Consider the following 24,491-nt stretch of genomic DNA (forward strand, 5'->3'; position numbering starts at 1 on the left):
ATTGTGATACAGTATGTTAAAAAAAAAAAAAAAATTTTGAGGGGTTTTTTTTTTTATTTTACCTTGAACTTCAAAAACATGATGAATGGTACTAGCTGCCTCTCCCAGAATTTTTACAAAGTGACAATTTTAAGTTCTTTGCAACGATCTTGTCATTTAATTGTCAGAAATCATGATCGAGTGAGATTCATTTTCAGTTTTGAGAAACAATAGACGCTCGTTTTGAGCGGCATACAACCCTGAAATACCAACTCTTCCATGCAAAATACCATCTCTGAGATGCAGAAAAATGGAGTTGTATTAGGCGGAGATGAAAGAACTCTCTCATACATAATGTAAATAGTATAGTTAAACAATGGCTGCTACCATGGAGACAGTAACTGCAGTCTCACTCTAAAGACTCTCTGTAAAGCTACAATTCAGATGAAGATTCACACTTGCATTGATTTAAATGTGCACTTACACATTAATTAAAATGACACAAAGCTGAATCAGATGGCCTTTGCAGTCATCTTCTCCAAGGAAAAAGGAGCCAAAAAAAGAAAACACATATAAGTGGAGTGATGGGGTGAGACAATGTTTAGCACAGAGGATAATGGAGCTGTGAAGATGGGAGTAAGATATATGTGTATACATTAAGCACTGGCAAAAAACAGATATGCCCCTGCTCAAACAAACAAACAAACAAACAAACTAACAAACAAACAAAAATCCCATAGGTGTGAACTTTGCCACCGTGCAACTTTACTGCACTTTGACACAATTGTGAGATGCAGGACATTTTACTTTCTCCGATTTGACATTTTCAGCGAGCTATTTCTGAAGGAAAACATAATAAATTACATTAAAATATACACATAAAATAAAATAAAAACAAACTCCTCATTGATGCTGGGTCAAGCTCAGGTGAGTGTGTAAAATATAGACTTGGTGAAGTGGTCAATATCTGCCTTCTGTTTAATGCTTTCTGTATGTACTCCACTAACACAGCATTCTAAAGACATGCATTCATGCAGCACAAGAAGAAATCGTCTGACTGTTTTATTCCAAAGTTACAAAAAAAAAAAAAAATGAAGAGGCAAAGAGAGATAATATACCTACTGTTCTTCTATTTCATTGCACGCTTCATCAAGGATCAGATCTGAAACTTTCCCTGCACTCAGTAAGGGTGAGCAGATCTTCCTATTCTCAATCTAGCCCTCTTCTTTTACAGCAAGTTTGAAAAGAAGCCATCGTAAGCAATGAGACGGTTGTTGACATTACCATCATTATCGTCATCACCCTGAACGATGCAGAAAGAGGCAACTTTTATCTAAGTGTACCATAATCTGATCCATCCAGGTTAAAATTAGCAGAATACAAAAGGGCAAAAAAAATTACCTCTTTTTTTTTTGGACACAAATTACGCAGCATTTCCGTCGCATGCATTACACAGACACACACACACACGCGCACGCACACACTCACAGTATGTCCATCTGCGACAACTTACTAAATCGCTTCTCTTATTTATAGGGTGAGTGCAGAGGGCTTTTAGCTGAAGTACGGTTTAGACCCTCCCTCACTGGCAGTACTTGCTGTATTTGCATATATTAAGCAGCTTTGTTTGGTGCAGTACGTGACGTTTGGTGCAGTACAATTGTGACAACATTTTTAGCTATGTGATGTTATATCGCTGTTAGCAGCCATTAAACACGTGATGCTACAGTGCGAACCTTGAGGATCGTCCTTATGAAACCTCACTACGCAAAGTACCTTTTGTTTCTAGTTCCACTGCAATTTACATCAGGACATGTCCAAATTTACTGGACTGTACAAACGCAAAACACTAAGGTACCTACAGATTCTCAATAAAACTCTCAAAGAACTTTTGAAATGAGGAACAATGAAATGTAAATCTAAGGTCTTAAAAAAGGGAGTACAACTCTCACTTTTAGATTTTTTTTTAAACACAAAAATTCATAGTATTTAAAATGACAACCTTTTAAGTCATATTTGCAAAATATTGATCAAATGATGCGTTTTAAAACACCTTGACATAAGATAATTAAGAAAGGGTTTTTTAGTAATGGACTTTTACACTTTGTATGGTACAACATCATAAAACAGATGCAATATTTTTCTCTGTTAAACAGGATTGTCAACAGATCCCAGATTCTACCGGCTAGAGAATTCCTGTCAAGACACATTGAGAGGAACTGCTCACAGTAGTCTTCAGCCCGGTCCTCAAATACTCCCAGCTCGGCACATATTTGTTTTAACCTTGCACTAGCACATCTGGCTCTACAGATACACTCTTTGATACTTCGCTAATCACTACAATAGGTAAAATTGTGCAGTGTGTGGGGTACTTGAGAACTAGGCAGAAAAACCTTAGACTAATAAAGTACAGGTCTTGCAGGAATGGCGCAGACATCCGAGAAATCGAACATCGTGGCTTGGGAGAGACTTGTGTCTCATTGTCCTCCGATGAATCGGAAATGAACCCTCCCTTTGGAACACACTGTGGTAGTCATCTGATAGCAGGAGATCAATGTCCATCTCTCCTGGGCGGAAGCAGCAGCAGAAGGATGGAGTTTCCAGGATTTTAACCCCCCGACTCTTCAAGAGTGCCTCAACAGGAGTAAGTGCACAAAAAGCATCTGTTTTTGGCCAATTGAGAGGCCTGTCTCTGACAAATTAGGGAAAGGGAGGGAGAAAGTATACTAGTGGGATGTCTCTCTTACTGTCCCTTTTGATGGCCTTCCAGAACATTCTGGGGCTCACCCCGTCAGCATACCTATCATACCCTTTGCTGTGTATACGAGTCCTGCTTCAACTCTCACACAGACCACGTTATCATTCTGCCTTTTTCCGCCCTCTTTTATCTCCAGCCTAGTCAGGACACAGTACATCACCACAGGTCTAGCAACACAGCCTATCTACAACCAAAATAACTCACACGCACACACGCACACACACACACGCACACACACACACACATACACACACACACACACACGCAGCCCACTGCCGACTCAACTCTCTGATGCACAACTTGGATACACACTCATGTGGAAAATAAGGAAAAGCCTCTCTCTGTATTAGTTGGTATTTTTTTTTCCTTTTTGTGGAACGCTTAAGAAAAAAAAAAAGAACACAACAACAGCGGAAGAAAAAGAGGCTCTTCGTGTATTCATAATTGTGGATGGTAATTAATAACAAACCGAAAAACAGTAGCGCTTTCAGGGAACCACACCTTGCATTCACGTCTTCGGTCTATACATTCAGACGTGACATGGATGAGTGATTTGAAAGCCTTATGTCTCAAGAACTTAGTAGAACAGGATGCATACTTCACCACGTGGAGTTTTAGACTATGTTCGTTGTGCTCCACAAACACAGAGACATTGAGCTAATCAAAAGACAAGCACTTTAATGAGGAATGCGCAACATCTGTTGGTTGACAGGCACTCTCTTGAGGTGCTCAACCAGCCATCCAACAGCAGCTAGAAAGGGGGGGGGAAAAAAAACAACAAACAAACAAAGGAAAGGCTATCCATCAGGAGGGAACGCGTTCAAAAGAGCCATCATGCAAAACAAAAAGTCACTCAAGCAAAGAGTCGTTTTCTCCCCACACATGCAGACAAACTGTAAGCTTTATGTACATTCGCGCCGGATTCTTTTTTTTTTTTCTTTTTTTTTTACATCCTCATTCAAGGTCATTAGCAATTCATGCAAAAAAAAAAAAAAAAGCTGTAACATCTTAAGCACAAAGTTTTTTTTTTTTCTGCAACTTTTCTTCTAAAACTTTCTCTTTATGACAACAAAATGTTCATGGGAAAAAAACAAAACTGTACATCATTCTGAAGTGTGTATGTGTTGTGTGTGTGCCTGTATTCATTTTTAGCACTGAGCACAACGTTAGGCATTTGTGTCAGAGCAGTAAGGATGTGTATTTGTAAAGTCTTAATGTAAGTGTGCTTGTCTCTTATTATTAGACTTATTATCTTATTCCTTCTCATTTCAGTTTTTTTTTTTCTTTCTTTTTTTTTTTTTTTTTCTTTTTTTTTCCACCACTGCTCCTGGGAGGGGGGCTTGTGAAATGGCTGCTCGTCGGACTGTGGGGAGTCTTGGAGTGGCATGGGCCTTTTGAAGAATTGTGGGACAGGGCTGGGCAGTGCTACGCTGAGAGGTTCTTTGATAATCCAGTAAAGATACAACAGAGAGAGAGAAAGATAGATGAGAAAGATCCAGGCTGGGCCATCATTTCTGTGTGAAGAAAGCCCCTATGGTGACTCCGGCCGCACCCAGAGCTGCCAGCCCAAACACTGTCTTTAGATAAGGCCAAGAGTGGAACATGGATTCCCTCTGCTGACCGTAGATTTCCACAAAGGCATCCTGAAGGAGACAAAAGAGAGACAGACGGTAAGCGTAAAAGTCACAGTAACAGACCTGTAAAACAAAGAACTCCTATCGCGTCTGGATACGTCCCATCATCTCAATGTGATTTTTGCTCATTGTTTGGCAGTTTGGGTTTTTTTTGAGGATGTGAAATGTGTCTAATGATAGTGTTGAAAAGAGATGCTCCAGACCATTTCCATTTCCTTTTTTCTCTTTGTCTTTCCTTCACTGCCGAAGAGAGAACTGACACTCCACATCTGTGCAGGCAAATCTCTCTGGGCCAGTGGCCAGCCCACAGAGTGAAGGAGGAGAGACAAACAGCTAAGATTCACAACATTACCCACCGAGCCAGCGCTACCCACGAGGCCTCAGACACAGACAGTAAAGGAGAAAAGGGAGAAGAGGAGAAAAAAAGACAAGGTCCCCTTGCCAGAGCTTCCTTAGTTTTATCCCTCCCACACACACCCAAAATCTGCTGTTTCCTTTTAATGGTGTACTACAGAGATGCTACGCAGAGAAAGAGAAAGAACCAGAAAAAAACAGTCCTCTACGCTACGGAAAAAAAAAAAAAAAAACCCAAATATGTGTGTCCTTATCCAGCCTGATGAAATTTTCAAAAAAAAAAAAAAAAAAAACATCACATCAGTTCATCTGTATTTATCACCAGGAAATTAGCACAAGTCCTCCCCCGTCTGTTCCCTGAAGCAGCAAGAGGAAAAGGCATTGGGTCTTCCCCCAGTGCAGTAACTGGAAATTAATAACAAAATGATAAGCATGGGAGAGCCCCATTTACAGCTGTTCCTGGAAAATTGACACTTTTACATCTGGTCTGAAAAAGACATCTTTTATTGAAAAAAAAAGAAAAGAAAAAAAATTGATGTCCGATTGCTAACTGGGGTTTAATAACCCGGCGAACCAGTGGATGAGAAATTGCGCATGGTGGCACAGAGCTGAGGACTGGCTGTGGGGAGCAGAGGCATCAGTAGATTCTCAGAGCTAGGACAGAGGCAGCCAGTGCGCATGTGTGAGTCTCCTTCCTTTATGTTAATGCCCCAGAGCACAGGATCCCTCAGCTGTACTGTGCCAGACAGCGTGAATGTGTACAGAAGAAAATGTGAGTGTATCTGTGTGTGAGAGCGAGAGAGAGAGAGAGAGAGAGAGAGAACATAAATCAAAGAGTAAGAGTCTACTCCAGTACATATAGTGTGTATAAATAAGAGAAAATGTGTGGGTGTGTGTGTATGTGAGATAGACCAAGAGAGAGAGAGCGAGAGAGAGAAAGGTGGAGAGAGAGAGGGAGAGAGGGAGGGAGAGAGAGAGAGAGAGAGAGAGAGAGAGACAGAGAAGGAGAGAGTTTATTGATTGTTAGTGTGTATCTGTGTGATGTTCAGTTGGTGTTTGAGCAGGTGGTGTGACTTGTGTCATAAGTGAAGTAGTACTACTGCAGCTGGAAGCTTCCTGCAGATACCCCCACCCCCCCACACCCTAGTCAGGGCCCTCCTGTTCTTTGGATTGCATTAGACCATGTCATTGACAGTGGGAGTCTGAGAGAAATGAGAATGAAAGAGCAAGAAACAGAGAGCTATGAACACGCTATCTGCTCCTACAGTCAACAGGAGTTTCCGAAAGACAGCAGGAGGGGGTGGAATACAAATGGATCACATCAAACTTGGTTTGAATGGAAAAAGACACCAAAGTAGCAAAGGAGCAGTCAAGGAGGCCTGCTGAGCCACCGTCACTGAGGAGAGGTGCTGATGCAATATTCAACAGTCAGCACCTTAAAAAAAGACCAAGGCTTCGGGTAATGCTAAAATGACACTTATAACATGATGCTGAACCTTCATACACTTTTCCAAAATGACACTTCTTTTATATAATTATTAAACATTACATCAACGGACCAGCATTATTTTATCCTGCCTGACAGCAGACTGCTCTCGTAGATCCACTAGCAACACACAGCTACTTGTTTGAATAATAAATATTACTAGCAGCTATTGATGTCAGCAGCTAATTCCTTTTGACAAACTATCGCTTCAGCCAACAGTGCCACGATAGCATTTAAGGTAAATTCCTAAATATCACACAAAGGCTAGACTAAGGTCACGGTTTGTTCCACAAAGTGCCACACAACCAGTAGAGTGTATTTAATGATGACACAAGAACGTGGTTGACAGTTTGTTTACAGGACTAACAATGGCTAGCTGCCTGAATACATGAGGAAAACTGGCATGTCTCATCTCAAGGAGCTTCCGTTTTGCTCATCTCCATTTAGTTCACTACGTTATCTATTTGTATTTCAGTCTCTAGGTCACCTGGTTGTCTTGTGCGATCACACCCGGTAACTCTGGGTTATCAGATCTTCATTTACACAGCACACCTGCTATGGGTGTGTGTGAAAGGGAGGAGGTGCATGAGCACAAGAGGCTCTGAGAACTAGGACACAGTAAAAAATGAATATAAAACATGTTTTAACAAGAGGTAAAGTGCAAAGTACAAGTGGAAAATGTCGAAATTGGGCAGAATTCAGGTGCCCATTATTTCCTCCATGGGCATTCGTGTCTCTGGAGACCGCACAGACGGTCGGTGACGCCGGATAAATGAGAGCCGCCGGCAGACCCGTCAGCAGACGAGGTGACAGCGTCTGGTGGAAAGGTGGTGATGATTCTGTATTCACATCCCTGTTTGCTTGACTTTTTTTTTTTTTTTCCACCTCAGTAAACATCCTCATTAGTGCTGCTTCCGCCCTGTGTTTGAACAGCCTGGCTGTGTTTGCCCAAGGCCTCCGCTAATGGTCCCCAAAAGGTGGCCCTAGCCCTTTACATTCAGCTGGCCAGACAGGAAGAACCAGGCCACACAGAGCACTGTCATCACGCTCAAATTGCACAACAGCCATTAGGTCACCTTTAACGCTCCGCAGCTCGCCAAATTAAGAAATGAGCTGTGTTAAAGCCCAGGCTGGAGCATCTGATCTTTCTCAGTGTTACAGGTTTTTTTGGGGGGTTTTTTTTTCTTTGGCACATAGTGTCATTAAGCTTATCACAACCAAGGACACAGTCACCTTGTGATGACTATGAGATTGCGAAATGGGCAGCGGCTTTCATCTATTTGACAGTTGGGTCAGTCTGTGTTAAGCTGGAAGCGGTTATGATCTCATATTCCTGTTTGAGCACAAGCGTGCGGCTCACTCTCCTCGCAGTGCCAAACCCGCATACAGGGGCTGTCACATAGAGCAATCAGCAAACCGTCTCATAACAGCGTCTGAGTCCAACATCTCTTTTGGCTACAAAAAAAAAAAAAACGTTGGGAAATTAAAAATAGCCCTGTGCGTCTGAGACAGGGGGAGAATCTAGCTAAGTGAGAAGGAGTTTAACCGACACCTGAGACCTCCCACTGTCTATCTCTATTTCTGTCCTTCCTGCTTCTCTAGAGTGCAGGTCACTGTCGGCAAAAGCCACAGCCATCACACCTGGTGGCCTATAATCAGAGTGTCTCAGTGTCCTTGGCTGCACTCCTTAGAGATATAGTGGTTGCTGTGCCATTATCCATCATAACTGTCTAATAGTAGACACCCATGCTCTTTCTGAAGTAGGAGAACCGGCCAAGCCAAAGGGCGAGCCTAAGCTAAGACAAAGACTTAGTGTAAGGTCTGAACGAAGTTTGAAAAAGAAAAAAAAAAACAGCACGTTGGAGAACTTAGCTAACAGATATGAACAGAAAGCTAGTGGCACAGGGGACTTTATGAATGGGGTGTCATCTCTGTGACAGTCAGTGTTACAGCCTTATAAGGACAGTGACAGTTGCTTGGCAGCATTCAGTGTCAGTGCAACTGTGTCATCACATCCTCATATTTCCTGGCCAGCCGCTCACAGGCACTTAGCCAAAAGATGACCTAACCCTTCCTCTGAGCTGACCATTCTCACTGGAGGAGGAGGAAGAAGAGGAGGAAGACGAGGAACGCTCACTTCCTATTCTTATTTTCAGTTTGAGTGAACGCTCCTGGTATAAGTTTTTGAAGAACTGCTGTTCTTTTGTTTCTGCGGAGTGCATCCGTGAAACGATTTTCTGTGATCGGCACGTACGTCGCGTCTCATGAATTTTCTATGCCTGCCTTTACACTCAGAAAATAAACCTAGCTTCATTTCTCATTCATCATTCACTTTGAGGAGCATATTTGTGTCATGTAACTGTGCATACACTGTTATGTGCCACAGGCTAACAGGAGACTGGGGAGAAATGTGCACTTTGGCACACATGCAGGTCAACCTGAACAGCTTATACACGAGCTGCATCAGAAACCACCCTGCACCTGCACAGCTCTGTGTGTCTGCCTTTTTCTTTTTTTTTTTGCTTTCTCAATACAACTATCATTCAAACAGTTATAGAACAATGATCAAAGAGTTGCACTAAGACTTTGGGTGTGAAACAGAAATACTATTTGGGGTTTTTTTTTTCGTTTGTTTTTTTTCCAGAGAGAATCTTTGTATCCTCCGACACAATTCCGATTCGGGGGGGGGGGGGGGGGGGGGGGGGGCTGGAGATGAGTGCAACTGCGTTTCTACTTCCCATGCTCTTTTTAATTGGCCGCTGAGAATACTCTTGTCACTAAGCTGAGTGGAACGTGATGAGTGGGTCCTGTTGGCTGAGCAATGCCCTTTCCCTTCTCCATTCCCAAACCAAATCTAGGGCATCAGTTAATTGGTTAGGCAATACATGTAAAGGGGGAACAACAAGCTAGCAACACATTCACAGAACACAACTGTACTTACTCACTCTCACGCGCTCATTTCTCACACACATTCAAAGTGTGACTGGGGAGATTTGAATTAAGATGGACCTGACCCGTAAAAGTGAATCAGCTCTGTCTGTAAAATTTTTCCCAGCACTACGCTGACCTCTGCTTCGACAAATTACCCCTGACTAGAAAAACAAATCCTCCACGCCTTGGCTCAACATGAGAAAAAAGACTTGCTGTCGGTGACAGATGGCGAACAGATAGACGCCTCTTCATATTCATTACCAATGAGTCTGTGCTTACGTAGGATCCCATCACTATTGTCTCTGCCTCAGGAGACTCTCGTTTCTTCCAAGTCGGGACCGTGGAGTCGAAACAAAAACAACCGATCAGAGGGTCGTGTAACAGGATGAAGGAGGCCAGAGAGAGAGAAAACCAGAAAGCTTAGCAGTAGGAGGAGGACATCCTAACCCTATTAAGCAAAGTGAGGAGACAAAGAATTCCTCTTGCCTCTGAACCGGAGCCCTGCAATAGGCCAAATCCATTACCAAAGAGAGCAGACGCTCTAAAGCATACATTTGACCCACCAGCCCTCTAAGGCTGGTTCTGTGTTATGCTCCTTATCCACAACCCTCTCATCTCAATGTGTGGCTCCTTTCCAAGGGTTCCACAGGTCAATGCCATAAAAGAAGAAATACAATCAGAGAGAGAGAGAGAGAGAGAGGGAGAGAGAGAGAGGGAGAGAGAGAGAGGGAGAGAGAGAGAGGGAGAGAGAGAGAGAGAGAGAGAGGGAGAGAGAGAGAGAGAGAGAGAGAGAGAAAAACACAGGCAGGAGGAGGCACTGGTCTTTGACCTCGTAATCCATGGAATCCCGAAAAAGGTAATTGCTTACCGTTAAAATTCCTGACTCAGGACAATGAAACAGACAAAAGTCATCTCTCAAGCCGCTGGGCTTCCTCCATTTAACAGCATTATTCATGCGCTTGTCTCATACAGTTCATAACCACTCTGAGAGTTCTTCCAGCTCAGCCTCTAAAACACAGCTCACCATTCAATTACTTACATGCTTCCCAGTCCAATCTACAAGATCAAAAGCACAAAGGGGAAAACACTACTGCCTTATCATGGACTGTTTCACAACAAAGCTAAATTAACAGAAGAGAGTAGAATATGACACAAATGAGATATGATTTGGGATATGCTTACATAGTGTACCCAAACACACACTGTAGACACATTCAGACACGTTACAGATGCACATTACAGATATCTCATTCACATCTAGCCGATGTTGACATGACGAGCCTGTTGTTTTATTGATTCAAATGCAGGATTACTGAACGCGGTTTACTGAAATAAAAATAAAGATGTGATTAAATAAAGATATGACGATACGATACAATATGATATGATATGATATGATATCAGTTATCTGAAATGTCTGTGTATCTGTGCTGAAAACTTTTTTTTAGCAGCAAGAACAAAAATAACGCACACGTTCGAGAAATTTTAAACTGCTTAACTAGGACAAAAAAATTTCCTGCCTTCTCTTAGGACCTAATAATATAGAAGGGCCTGAAGGATTTCTACGGCAGAAGGTACAGAAGGGACCAGTGTTTGGACCCAGCGGCTGCCACATCAAAGTGAGACCCCTAGACTTCCCACACAGCGGAGACATCACTGGGTGTGTGTTCCTTAAATTCGCTCTAACGTTATCTTTGTGATGTGGCTCCCTGAGGATAACAACAGGGAGTAGAACCACAAGGGCCCCTGCAGTCATGGGTGAGCCAACCCAAACAAAGATGATGCCGTTTCCACCTTCAATTCCATCTCGTAATTATTACACATTAGCATCTAAAAACAGGCCCAACGCATCTCATTAGTAAAGTCTCTGTTGCTTTCAGGGTGGCCAAAATAATGTTTTCCTCCCCATTGGTCTTGATTTAATTTGACGTACAGATATTTCATTGACTGCTCAATCTATGTCTACCCTATGAGTACAGTACATGCACTGGCTTTAGAGGACTCGCAATAAAAATCAACATTATCTGATAACGTCTGTCTCTCTGATAAGAATTCTGGATCTGTCATCTTCAGTTTTGTATTTTATAGATATAAGGTCTTTGTTCTTCACCTCAACCTGGTTTTAATCCAGCACCGCTCAGAAACATCTTCGTTACTGAGACGATTCTTGCAACATTTATCTGCTCTTTGTGTTTTCATCCTACATGTACTTATCCTGATAATGGTGGAATTCTCTGGTCATAAACACCCTGGGATTTTTTTTTTTTATGGAACGCAGTGTGAACTGTGTTCACAGAATTTTCCCAAGCTGCATTTATATCTGTGGCCAACTAATTCATCTGCTATGACGGCTGAAAATATGACCATAAAAAAAAAGAACCATATTCTTCTCTCTGATTGGAGCAAAGCCCTGTGAGACAATTCCCGTGTTGGAGCATCGTGTATTGTGTTCTGAGCCCCGGTGCCACTCAGAGGCAATTGGCTGGCACAGGCTGTTGACACGAGAAATGAATTCATAATGAATTACATCAGAGTTCAGATGAATCCTCTAGGCCAAACAGACAACAGGAGACCTAGAGTAAACTCAAACCTCAACATTAGATCCCAGAACAGGGCTATCTGTCAGACAACAACACCCCCCCCCCCCAACCTCCCACACATACCCTTCCCAACACCCTGACTGCACTTTCTGTCATCTGACTCTCAGCTAATAAAAACACTTCTCTTTTCACAACTGATCTCAGTGTTGGGAGTCCATTCATCTCAATTTATCTTGGGACATATACTGAATACATTAAACAATCGATCAATTGATGACTGATCCCAGTACAGTCTAAAAAGTCCTGCTCCAAACACGTTAACTCCTCTTCAATCATCAAAGTGTTTTCTCTCTGGGCTCATCATGAGGTTGCTCATATTGATGATCCGAGTTTCTCGTTTTGACCTTGTCCTCAGTTTCACCTCCTCTGCATGAGCTTTCTCTCTTTTTCTCTCACATTTATTGCAAGTTGTATTGTGCATGTGATTGGGAGAAGACCTCCAGGCTATGATCCGAACCACTGACATAAGGCTTTCCCCAGTAAGGGTTTATGTACACACTCTCAAATAGACACATACACAAACACCCACACACAAACAGCTGGTTTTATGCTAAGGTCAGTCGATGCCCAAACTCCAAGGCCGACATGGTTTTATTGTGCTCATGAATTCTGACTGACCTTTATGATTGAAATAAACATGCAGTCAAATTGTCCTTCTGCAAAAAGGGTGGCCCCATATCACAAACAGCCCAACAGACTATTGTATTCGTTTGTTCTTTTGTCCAAGTTTTGCTTCCTTTTGTCTCTGTTGCGACATACCTTAAGCGCACCAAAACCGTTAAGCTCATCTCTGCAGTTGACAGAAAAAAAAAAAAATTCTTTGGTGGAAGGGTGGGGGTAGGGGAGGATTGTGGGAGGTGGCTAACCACCAATGAGAGAGGACACTGCATACCGCCAATGTGTGACAGGTGCCCAGAGCAGGCTAACTGTCGACCCCCCACCACCTTCTCTCTCCTTCTCACACACTCTTCAACCACTTCCTCCCCTTTGCTCCCTGTTAGCTGAACAGGAGTCTGGAAAATGTCCTTTGCTGACAAGCATTGTCTTTTGGTGAGTCCAGCTTCAACAGAGCAGAGTGTAGAGGGGAGAAAGTGTGTGAATGCAGTTAAACAACCTGTAGCCAGTCATGCTTTTTGACAAGTCAATCTTATCTTGTGAGCGACCAAGATTACTCTAAACTTTATGGAGATGCCTCTTAATCTCAGCATGCTTTAGAGAGCTCAAGCTCAGCTGTTACATTAGATGGTAACAAAATGCCGCGAATGGTTTGAAACAGAACAGACTAGATCTCTCTCTCTCTCTCTAAGAATAACACACACCAAATAACTGTGAGAGTAATATGGCTACAACAAGGCTGTAAATCCACTTAAACTGTCCTGTTTTCACATTAGATCCTTTTGAGCCTGTATTTTAATTCAGACAGCCACTGACACGCCACGCTGCAGTTCCTGTTGGGGGGGGGGGGGGGGTTCCATATGCAATGTACACAAATAATGTGTGATAAATAAAGAGAAAGCATGGTGTATTCATAGGGAGCTAGCAGGTGGATCTGTAAAGTAAAAAAAAAAAAAAAAAAAAAAAAGGAAAGCAAAATGGAGAATACAGAATAGGATTTAAATTTACAAAAAAAGAGGAAACGTTGAAGCAAGCTAGTATTCAAAAAGAAAAAGAAAAAGAAAACCCAGTAAAACGGGGAAAGAGAGTGATGCAGAGGAGTGTTTATTAATGAGAGTGATGAGGTTGAGGGCGTGTTCACATACTGGTCCTGTACTGAAGTGAGGAAATCCCCCGACAAGCATTACCCATTTTAGAGTCTGATTCAGTCATCAACATCTCATGCAAATGACTTTAATCCCATCCATTTGGCTAAACTGCTTGGATTAACTTCCTAATCAAGCCATTATTAGCTACTACCAGAGAGTTTGGACATACATCACTGGCTACCACAAACCTCTAAAAATGCAGAGACAGTATTTGACAGACATTTATCATGGGGAATTGCCTGAATACATTAACAACAATGAGATGGGGCTCTCTCTCTCTCAGCACACGTGTGATCGGTGAAAAATACGACAAACAGAACAAAGGGGACAGTACCTCCTCGCGTTTGCAAGTTTCTCCTCTGGCCACAGCCGCACAGAGAAAAAGAACAGAGGATGTTACTGTGTGAGGCCACTTTTGGGGTGATAAAACGTAAAACAGTCAATACGTGTCTTGACCCAGGATGACCCTGGGTTTGACCTAATGTCGGCCTGTGCGTTTTGTTTTAAACGCGGCCTCTCAGGCTATGCCCGTCTCCCCGTCGCCGATCAGGTGAAATGGATTAAGCGTGACAGAATGTAAACAACAACACATGGTCACGTTGTGTTTACACCTCTGTCAAAAATGGTACATTTGAATGAGTCAGTGTTTTCATACACATGTGTGAATATTTGTGTGTGTGTGTGTGTGTGTGTGTGTGTGTGTGTATGTGTGTGTTGGGTGCGGGGTTTCAGGCGGTAGCAGTGGAGATTCTGAGTCATGTCGAGGGCTGGCAGCTCATTTGCATGGGGTGAAATCCCTGCGCAGGCTGCATTGCACTCCGGCCAGCCGACGCAGCACACAGAGGGGAGAACGCACTCACCGAACTCGCTGCACTCCAGCGAGGCTGAAGATGGGAACAGACGGAGTGACGCAGACGGGCTCGTCTTGCTGGGCGAGGTGTTAAACGCTGACGAGCAGCGAGATGTTTCGAGGCGTCTGTTCACCTTAATGATGCAAACTAAAGCTAAGGCTCATCTGTCGAAAGTAGTCAACGAAGCAAAAATTTGCCGGATGCATAAATCATTTTCTCCGCCCCCCTGGTTTTCTTTAAACTCCCTCCACAAAATAAATCAATGAAGAATTCCTTAAAAACGTATTTCTTTCCCTCCGCGCTTTGTCTCGCCGTCTGTCTCCCTCTCCTCTTTTTTCCTCTCTTTCTCATTCTTTCTTTCTAGAATTTATTCTGTACAGTGTCTCAGGGCCTCCCTTCCATCTGTCTTTTTGAGCGCACTCCTTCTTAGCATGTCAGCCACACACATGTAGGCAGGTCTTTGAAAAGAGGAGTGTTTGGTGTCGTCTTTCTGGGCAGCGGGGAGCTTGGAGCTGAGGGTCGTGTGGGTGGCTGGGGAGGGGTGACACAATGGCGCGGCAGACGTTTGAAGTTTGAGCTGTGGATTCTGGTCCCTGGCTTTGCACCAGCTCAGTGTTCTCAGCACCTCTTAGGTTCCTCTCACGCTTGAGAGCCGCAACCCGATCCCTCCCTCAAGACTTCAAAAATAATAATGATAAAAAAGAAAACGAACACAATAGAAATATTTTCACTATGCTATCACAGTATTACAACACAAAGACCTGTCCAAATGACTTTAGAACAACGTCATCTCCATTACAGGCGATGGGAACTGTTAGAGGAGCCTTCTTTTTGACTGTCACACAGGTTTCTATTTGAGGGAAGTATTCAAATACGCCATGCGGTTTTATAAACAACAAATATAAACAAATTAATTCACCTAAGAGAGACAGGTCAACAACTTTTTTTTTTTTTTCCATAACCCATTGACTTTGCTTCAGTGATATGGAGAGGGATGACCTCTGAAAAGCCTCATCGTTAACCATGCAAGACGATGAGTCATTTTGGCCAAATAAGTATGTCATAACAGAAACAAACACAACTTTACTTTTGTATATCAGTTAGTCAGCTGGATTTTCTGGGGTTTCTAACAACTAAATATGGAAGTGCTCTAACCCTTAGCATTAGCTACTGTAAAATGTGTCCTGGTGAAGCGTATGCTCACCAAGCTCTATAGCGAATTTACAAAACTCTTAAGTTGGATGCTATCATTTTAAGGCAGATATAACAAATACCTACATTCATATACATACATACATACATATATAAATAAATAAAAATGATTTTTCAAGAAATTGCCTCTTTCCTTGGCAATCTGGTAACTGCACTTTTGGAAAGTGTGCAAGAGTTGAATGGTCCACTGACTTTAAATGGGACACTGAGGAAGGGCCTCTGTGTCCTATATCTGGCATCATATCACATTTGCTGTAATCATCAGGGCTCCTTTGAAATCAAAAACCCATTCAGCCTTTTATAACCTGATCGAACGATTCAATTATTTAATATCCTGCTTTGTGCATTGATTTTTTTTCCTTCTCTAAGTTTCCTTTATCCTATTACAAGCAACACGGCTTATTAACCATCTACAGAGACAGTGGTCTACAAGGGGTGCCTTTCCCCAATATGACTATGATGAAAATGATTAATGGAAAGGATTAAGGGCATTACACGTGACCTCCACACAAATTAAAACTAGAGCATACTGAGACAGAGGGGTATGTTATCTCAATAACTCCCAGCTTTATGGTCCCAAATACGCCATTCAACTGCTAAATGCTGTTATTGAGGAAATAAATCTTCTTTTGTGGAATACGTTTCACCTTGTCTGCACACTATCCCTTAAGAGTCAACAGAAAGGGACGCCAGTCCATTCATGAAACTATAACTGATATCTATCAGCACCATTTATGCATAATTTAACAGCTCAATGGCTATTGTAAATACATACGCCCTTATTACTACTACCAATGTATTAAATATTAATACAGCTGGGGATTTAGATGGTGTTACACACAATACATCAAATGTGTCTGATCTAACCCCCGAAGGGCTAGGCTTCCGGTAAACAGAGCAAAACACTTCCTGAATTTATGATGATCCTGGATGTGACAATGCATCAGCAACATCTATATATCCAAGAGTAAAAGAAGTGAAGAACAGAAAACTGCGAGCGCTGGAGCTTACGCAGAGGGTCGGCCCAAGAAGGCTCTATCATTGCAGTAGTGAAGGACAGGTCAGTGGGCAACCCTCTTTCCAAGACCGTTCTCCTACTAAACTCTGGGGTTTGCATGGTTGGGCGGCAACAATCCCAGCATGCTCTCTGCCTAAAAATAGACCCACAGGGGAGGCAGCGTGCAGAACGGGTGGGGCCGACTTGGGCTCTTTTATCTCTCAGGGAGCAAGAGAGGACTCAGAGGGGTTAAAGGGGATGTAGGGAGACTACAGGAGTAACTGGCAACACTGACTCACCAGTGCTCGGTTCTACTGTTGCTGTTGCCCAGAACAGGAAGTCTTTTTTTTTTTTTTACCTCAATCACCCCCTAGGCAGCCCTCTCATTTATAGCCACTAAAGCCCAAGCCCACTGCCTGGATAGTGCAAGCTCTAGGAGGAGGGCCAATTACATTAGCGTGCCATTAGCAGGCTTCTGCTCCACAAAGCAGCAGGGCTGGGATCAGGTGGATGCACGGAGCCTCAGAACCCTGGGAGTCATGCCGTGGCTTGCGCTTCCTGACTGTCTGGACGAAAGACGCTAACACAGCAGTTGTCACGGCTTGATCTTTGGGGCTCCTGAAGCAACAGGATAAGAGCTTCCTGTCAAATAACCACATGAAAATCAATAAGGCTACTATAAACATTGTGTAATTGCTGCGTATTTTTCGTGTCAGGCGCTTTGACAATTCATGAGCTTTACCATAGAAATGTTTTGACAACAGAGCGCAAATTCATTTGGAATGTATTGTGAAAAAGAATGAATTTATCTCATCTTGACTGGCTTTTCCGCTGAAGCCCTGTCAAACTTTCTTTCATTGTCTCTAAATTGGTCAACAAAGAGAATCGATGATTACTGTTCTCTCTTCCTCTGAACTTAAAATGAACTGATGATTCAATGAAAATCGTGAGGGCCTTCAGCGGATTGCCCAGAAACCAGAGCAGCAGGCGGGAATGGTGTGTCTTACTGGAACAGTGAGCGACCCTGCCGGAACACACATATATACAGAGAACACACAGTAGCAGTGCGCTCATCATACACACACACACACACACACACACAGAGCCAAGCAGGCAAAAGGCAAAAACAGCAACAGCTGGTCTACATGACACTTTATCCCCATCCAGACATTCACTGTCAGTCCTGTTTTTCTGGAGAAAAATATCATGAGTTTATTTCAAGTTGTTTTCAGAAATCAGGCATTGCACAATTCTCAGCATTTTTTCTGTCTTCCAAGTCGATATTGCACTCGATTAGTCAATAGCTTGAATCAGTCATTTGGTGAGTGGTGAAGCACTCAACTCTAGTCCAATGTATTTGCCAATACTTCTGTGACCCTGATGACGAAGTAATGATTGATGGCTGCTGTTCTGTTGCTTGTTTTGTCTAATCCCTCATTGATGTTTCTCATAAAGCATGTGCCTCGACTATGTAGACTGTGCGTGGGTTTGAATATTCTACCACACTTTTTCTCCACGACCTGTTGAGAATGTGGAAACTCGTAACGAGTGGTATTTTCTAGGTGCCAAGTGTGTTTGGCAAGACGGTACGGTAGGTGTAAAGGGAATGTATGGGACAGAGACGCGATCGCCGTGGGAGGAGTGACGGGGGCGAGATTGGAAACGGAGCGGCTCAGAATGGGATTGGCACCTTTACAGATCTCAGATGCTTTGGGACGGGAAAAGAGAACAGCGTGCTACCCTGAAAGACACGATGCGGCCTGTCAAAACCATTTCCACTACGCTGCCAGATCAGAGTTCATATGGATGTAGCATGTTCTTTTGGGTTAATGACATTATCGCCAGCCCCAGTCTGCTGTGGCAAATCAGTCGTTTCTGTGAAGCACAATCTTTGTTTACCACTCTTTCTTCAGGGTGTCTGACTAACATCCAAAAACTGGGACCCAGTGTAACCAATGTGCCATTGCGTGAGTAGAGGAGTCAGGCATTCACATTGTGAGAGAAATCAACAGATGGAAGAGGGAGTTGTGCTGCATCAAGGTCACTAACTGTCTGTCAAACAAAAATAATTGTAATCAAACGGCCAATTATACTGAAAAACAGCTGACCTCTTTGTTCAGGTCGAGGCCACTTCACTAGTTTGTCGTCTAAATATGGACACCATGTAAACATGTCAAGCAAAATCGAGGGAAGCAAAAGGGAAGCCAGAAAAACACATTTTTCTGAAGGGAGTGAGCCATTGCACCATGGTTGCATAGAACGATGTGGGGCAGCAAACTGCCAAGTACCATAGGCCTTAGGGTCATACTGTGGAGAACAGTTGAGGGGGGAAAAAAAAGAGTGCTTTAAAATCTGCTATTAGCATTCAGTCAGAGCACACATTGGTAAGGGTTCTCCTGGCTTTGCCAAAGGGCCTCAATCGGGGAGGAAGTCATAAGAAAGGAGAAGAGCGCCGGTCTCCCAGATCTTATGAGCTCCTCACAAAAAGCCAGCTGTACCCGTTGAAAACGCAAGCAGAGCTAAAGCTGTGGCAATGTTGGGAATGGGTGTGGAGCTGCTCGCTGCCAGTCTACAACTACAGTCTACTTTACAACTACACAGTCGCAATATGAATTTAGAAGGAGGAGTACAGAGGTTCTTTAATTTGACTAGGAAACAGTTCAGGTTTGAGACTGCTCCCAAATGGTCCGACTGACGGTCAAAATATGAGATGCTGATGAAAAATCTCACCTGTACAGTTTCTAAAGCCCTCCTGGGTGTTGTCTGCCTGGCGGTCCAAGCTAATTGGAAAGGGTAGCCATTACCTAGTCTAACAAGCATTTAAGATTAAAGTGCACTGCATGAAAACTACACTAGTAATTACCTTATACTCTATGGCCGATGGAAAATACCCTGTAATGAATGGCGGTGGAATGGATAATCTCATTTTCCATCTTTATCTTGCTGCCCACATCAAGATGATTTGCTCCAGCAAGGAAAGGTATGGACTGAAAAAGATCAAGATGCACATCAAAACTGAGCCTTCTGAGGGATATGGTCGCTAAGAGCTCATTAGTGGACAGCGTCTCCTTGTGTGGGTCGTCAGAGCGACTTCCTTGTGTGTCCTTGTAGTACCTCTGCTAGTTATCTGGCCTTCGCTTTGCTTTTGCGACATGCATCCTGCTGAAGACATATTGCTCATGCAATTTTTTGTGCGTGATTCTTCACGCCTTTTTGGAGGATAGTCTTGAGAATTTGCATAATGATTCTAAATGCACTGGCAAGCATCTGAGAGCTTTTTTGTCTCAGCGGGGGAAGAGAGAGAGAGAGAGAGAGAGAGAGAGAGAGAGAAAGACCTGAATGTGTAAATACATAACGATATACAGTTTTGTTCTTGCACCCAGGAGACCCATACCTTTTGATTTCAGTCTGCACCGCTAGTGCACTTTAATCTCCATAAATGGTACAAAAATGCTATTGCCCGTTCTGTTGTGTGTGTCTTTCTTTCTTCTTATCTTTTTTTTTTTTTAAATTACTAAGGCACCCAACTGAGAAGTTGGAACATTTATTTCAGCTGTAGATAATTACACAATAGGTGCTAGATCTTAGGTATTTTCCCATGTTTGGATTCCAAGTATTGGCTGTATCTAACAAACAGTCAACAGATAATGCTGGAAAAAAAAAAACTATGTGGAAATAGAAATGAGAATAGTTACAGTCAGACTGATTATTACAAATGGTGCTCCATAAACAGTCATATATGGCTGCTTGAGAACTAATAAGGGGACATAAATGGCGCTCTGCCAATAAACCATGGCCATTAGCTGGGGTTTCCTGCCTGCCTCAAAATATCTGAATATTATAATAAGATTATAGCTCTATATCTTTGCAGAAGACAAATAGCATCTAGCATGGAAAGGCTTGAAGGTGGAATATATGAAAAGGGGGACGGGGGAAGGAGGGGGTGAGTAAAGGGGGCTTCTGCATCTGACACTTTTGAACCAGCCAAAAACATTCTTTTGTTTGAATTTTACTCTCTGCTGCCTTTCCCTCCAGTGACAACAGCCATGGCTTGAAAGAAGTCTAAACCCCTAGCCTGAGAAAAAAACAGGTGCAAAGGAATTAAAAGAGGATATAGAATCAAAGAAAAAAAATGTATTCACATTTAAGGGGACCCAAAAAACAGTATTACTGAAATAACAACCAAGATTTATCAGGTATAGGGAAATAGCTGGACTAACAACCTAAACTCTGCTGTTTAAACTATGCCAGGCATTTAACAGTTCTGGGTCAATCTGGTATGAAAAAATATCGTGACTATCGTTGGCAGACAGTGTAAAGGATCCAAACGGAGGGAGTAAAGAGGAGATGGGGCGAAAGGGCAAGAACAGACATATCAGCATTTACTTGAGCTCCTACAAGCTTGACATTACAAAACTGCACATTGTAACGCTTCAAATCTAGACAAGATAGGTCACAGAGAATTAACCCCCCCCCCCTTGTCCATGGCAGTGTCGACCAAGGTCTTGTGGGCAGGGTGAACAGTGTGTTTCCTGCCCACTCACTACACCGTCTGCTACCAGATCACACTTAGTCACCGCTCACCCGCACACCTTAAAACCTGAGCATCACAAACTGAGAGGTGGAATAGATGCACTGATCTGAACTCCATCCTTATTATCCAACAGCGCTACAAGCCTTTTCTTTCATTCTGACTGTTTCACCATGGACTACAAAGATGAAATGCTGAAGCTGGATTTACATTTTAAAGAAACACTTTCACCCATGAAATGTGGGACATTTAGCGATCAATGGGGAAGTATGAACATTTTGCAGTATTTGAGAATGAATCGGTGAGCCTCTGAGGTTTCTATTCGGTCTCATCCTCCGGCATCGGCGTGCGTACATGTCATCCGTTTTTGCTTTTGATTTCTCTTTAATCTTTTAAAATGTCATGGTCCTTTATTCTCTGGAAACCTCAGCCTAGTTCTTAGAATGTTTCACCACAACCGGTTTTCTAAGAGTTAGGGCATGTGCAAAGTTCCATATTTAACATTCTCTCTAAATATGGACCACATAAGAGCACAGTGTCATACTGGAACACTTTCACTCTTTCTTTATCTGTCCGGTATTCTTTTTTTTTTTTACGTTCCAACCCATTTCATCATCATTATGCATGTTTCTCTTCAAAAAGTCTTGTCATTGTGAGCAAATCAAGAGCAACATAAAAGTGATAAAACTCTAACTAGCACCTAAGACACAACATTAAATGTGCCTGATATATATATATTTATATGTATACATATTTTTTAAGTATCATCAAGATAAAAATACATTGGAAAATAGGACTTAAATAGAAACAATGCGGTCAAAATACTAACAGTATCCAGCAAAGTCTCAACTAAGTGACTAAATGATTCCTGCGTGGGCATACATCAATGTAGTCTCAAAGTTGTTTCATAAACAGTCAATATATATTTCAGTTGTTATGTAAAATTGCTGGTTTTCGTGCAGCTCGTTGTCATGAGATTGTGTGTCGAGTTACTGTGAGCCTCTTCATGTCTACCACGTGAGAACACAGCCGGTGAAATCACTTCTCAAGAATTAACTCTGAAGAAAAACTGTTTGAGGTTTAACAGAAGAGTTACACACGCATGCATTCTTTTGACATTTTAGCTTAGCTTGTATGTTGCATAAATCCAATTCAGATACTTAACTGTTTCTATGCGTGCTGCCATTCATGTGGTTTTTCTCTCCGTCCATCACAAGACAACACCCCCCCCCCCCCCCACACACACACACACACTCACACACACCCACACACACACCCCAGATACTCTCAGCTTCCCTGCTGTCACTGTCCCAAATTTCATTTCCTCATAGCCGAATTTGCTGACACAAAGCTTCCATTAAAATGGCACGCATAAATTTTGTGAATGGAGGAAACCATTTCATTCAACTGACCCCCTCTAGACTCCCACGAGAAAAAAAAAAAAAAACACAAAAAAAAACTTCACGCACAGTTTTTGCTGTCAATGTACTCTACTGAATGGTGTAAGACTAAAAATTATGACAGAGCTGAGAAAACCTCCCCTCTAGAAGTCCCCAGACTTTGTTTGTATTGGATGCCTTCGGGTGACCATACTTTTTAAAGAGCAGATGCGCAGATCAGCTGACAGGGTTATACCGGAAGACAACCTCGAGTGATTACTTGGAAAGGGTTTTCTCTGTAATGCAATTCTCATTAGACTAAGTGCTAAGATAAAGCAACACTTAACCACCAAACCCCGAAAAAGAATGAAAGCAAAAGTTTGCTGCTTGAATGCATAGCTCACTTCACTGAAGTGACATGTTGCTTGCTACTCCTGCAGACACACAATGCAGAACACTATTGATTTCATTTTCAGATTCTATTCAGCACCAGAATTTACACAATATTGTTTGACAATAGTTTTTTTTTTTTTTTAATTTTTTAGAAAATTTGTTCTATAATGTATGAGATCCAGGGGGACACTAAGACATGTACATCAACATAAAGCTTCAAAACAAAGAATCACTGATAATTCATACAAATATTCAAACCAATAAGCCTAGACAAATGGTCTTAATATGAATCTACACTGCAATATGTCACCCTTGTCTTACATTTCTTCCCGATAAATAAATAAATAAATATTTTTTGTTTAGCCACTAAATCCACCAGGCAACTCAGTTCACCACAGCAGTCGTTTGTAAAAAAAAAAAAAAATCTCACCAGGGTTAAATTGGAGAGGTAACAATTTATCTATTAACAGAAGGCTGCGGGCTGGCCTTTGAAGTGGGTAATGCTGACACCTCCAAAAACATATTTTACAGGAGGGGCAGCAGGTGTGCACCAGCATTTTTTGTTGGTGTCAGCCCCAACCCACTGGACTCAGAATGCAGAACGCTCTCACCCCACCCTGCCTGATGACACTCACGACAACCCCCCCCCCCCCCCCCCCCCCCCCGCCCCGTTTTTACTGCTGGGTCTACATCTCTGTGGGTGACACAAACAGTAACGGTTTGATACAAATCACCTCTCTTTATACATGCAAAACTTTTACATAATGTGTCGGCAGTACCCAGCTGGGAGGGGAGGGGGCAGGGGGACGGAGTCACAACGAATTAGTATGTGCAAGCACCAACAAAGAGGTATGAGTAACACAGATAAACTGGTCTGTTTATGACTGTTGAAGCAACAAACACAAAATTTCATTATTGCAAACACGTGCACGCGCACACGTACACACACACACCCACAGACACACACACACACACACACACCCACACACACACACACACACCCACCCACACGGTTGTGGGGGGTGGGGGTGTGGGATAAACAGAGGCTCGTGCGAGAAACAAATGACTTCCGCTTTTGTTCTTCATAAAAACAAATCAAAGGGTCAGTAATAGCAACCTAGCCCCCTGTGAGTCAGCCGTGCAAATAAGGGGAACGTCCCTCCTGCTCACCGCCGCAACAGAAGGACACGTTTTTCTTTCTCTCTTTCTTTAAAGGGGTTGTGTTTATTTTGGTGCTACAAATGAATCACCAGTAGCAGCAATGAAGCATTTAAAACATGTTAAACGTCAAAACCTTTCCCAGCGAGTGACGTAACAGAGGTCTTTGTCTTCCAAAATGTGAAGGTTTTCTTTTTTTTATTGTCTATATTCTCTGATGAGGCACACATGCAACAAAGTTGATGCTTATGAACCATGATGCAACTTCTACAGAATTATGTAATATTGGGGCCCTAACAACACAACCTATTTAGATCTAAACAGCTTAATGTGTTTTTTTTACCCCCAGTTCATATTTTCATCAATCAGATTTATATAAGAATAATGCCCCTGTTAACCCCACTATCTGACCAGTACCATTTCTGCCTCTTGTTGTTGGGGAGAAAAGTAGGATTACATAAATGG

The 24,491-nt window shown here is 42.6% G+C and overlaps 1 protein-coding gene across 1 annotated transcript in view; it reads right to left on the minus strand.

The window, feature by feature from the left end:
- Positions 1 to 4,245: 4,245 nt before the first annotated feature.
- Positions 4,246 to 24,491, minus strand: part of bcl2a (BCL2 apoptosis regulator a) — a 36,523-nt gene continuing 16,277 nt past the window's right edge. The window contains exon 2 of the mRNA XM_030769738.1: positions 4,246 to 4,380. Within this exon, the coding sequence (XP_030625598.1) occupies positions 4,246 to 4,380 (135 nt within the window). The remainder of the gene's footprint in view (positions 4,381 to 24,491) is intronic.

This window comes from Chanos chanos, chromosome 3 (genome assembly GCF_902362185.1).
Source record: "Chanos chanos chromosome 3, fChaCha1.1, whole genome shotgun sequence".
Lineage (NCBI taxonomy): Eukaryota > Metazoa > Chordata > Actinopteri > Gonorynchiformes > Chanidae > Chanos > Chanos chanos.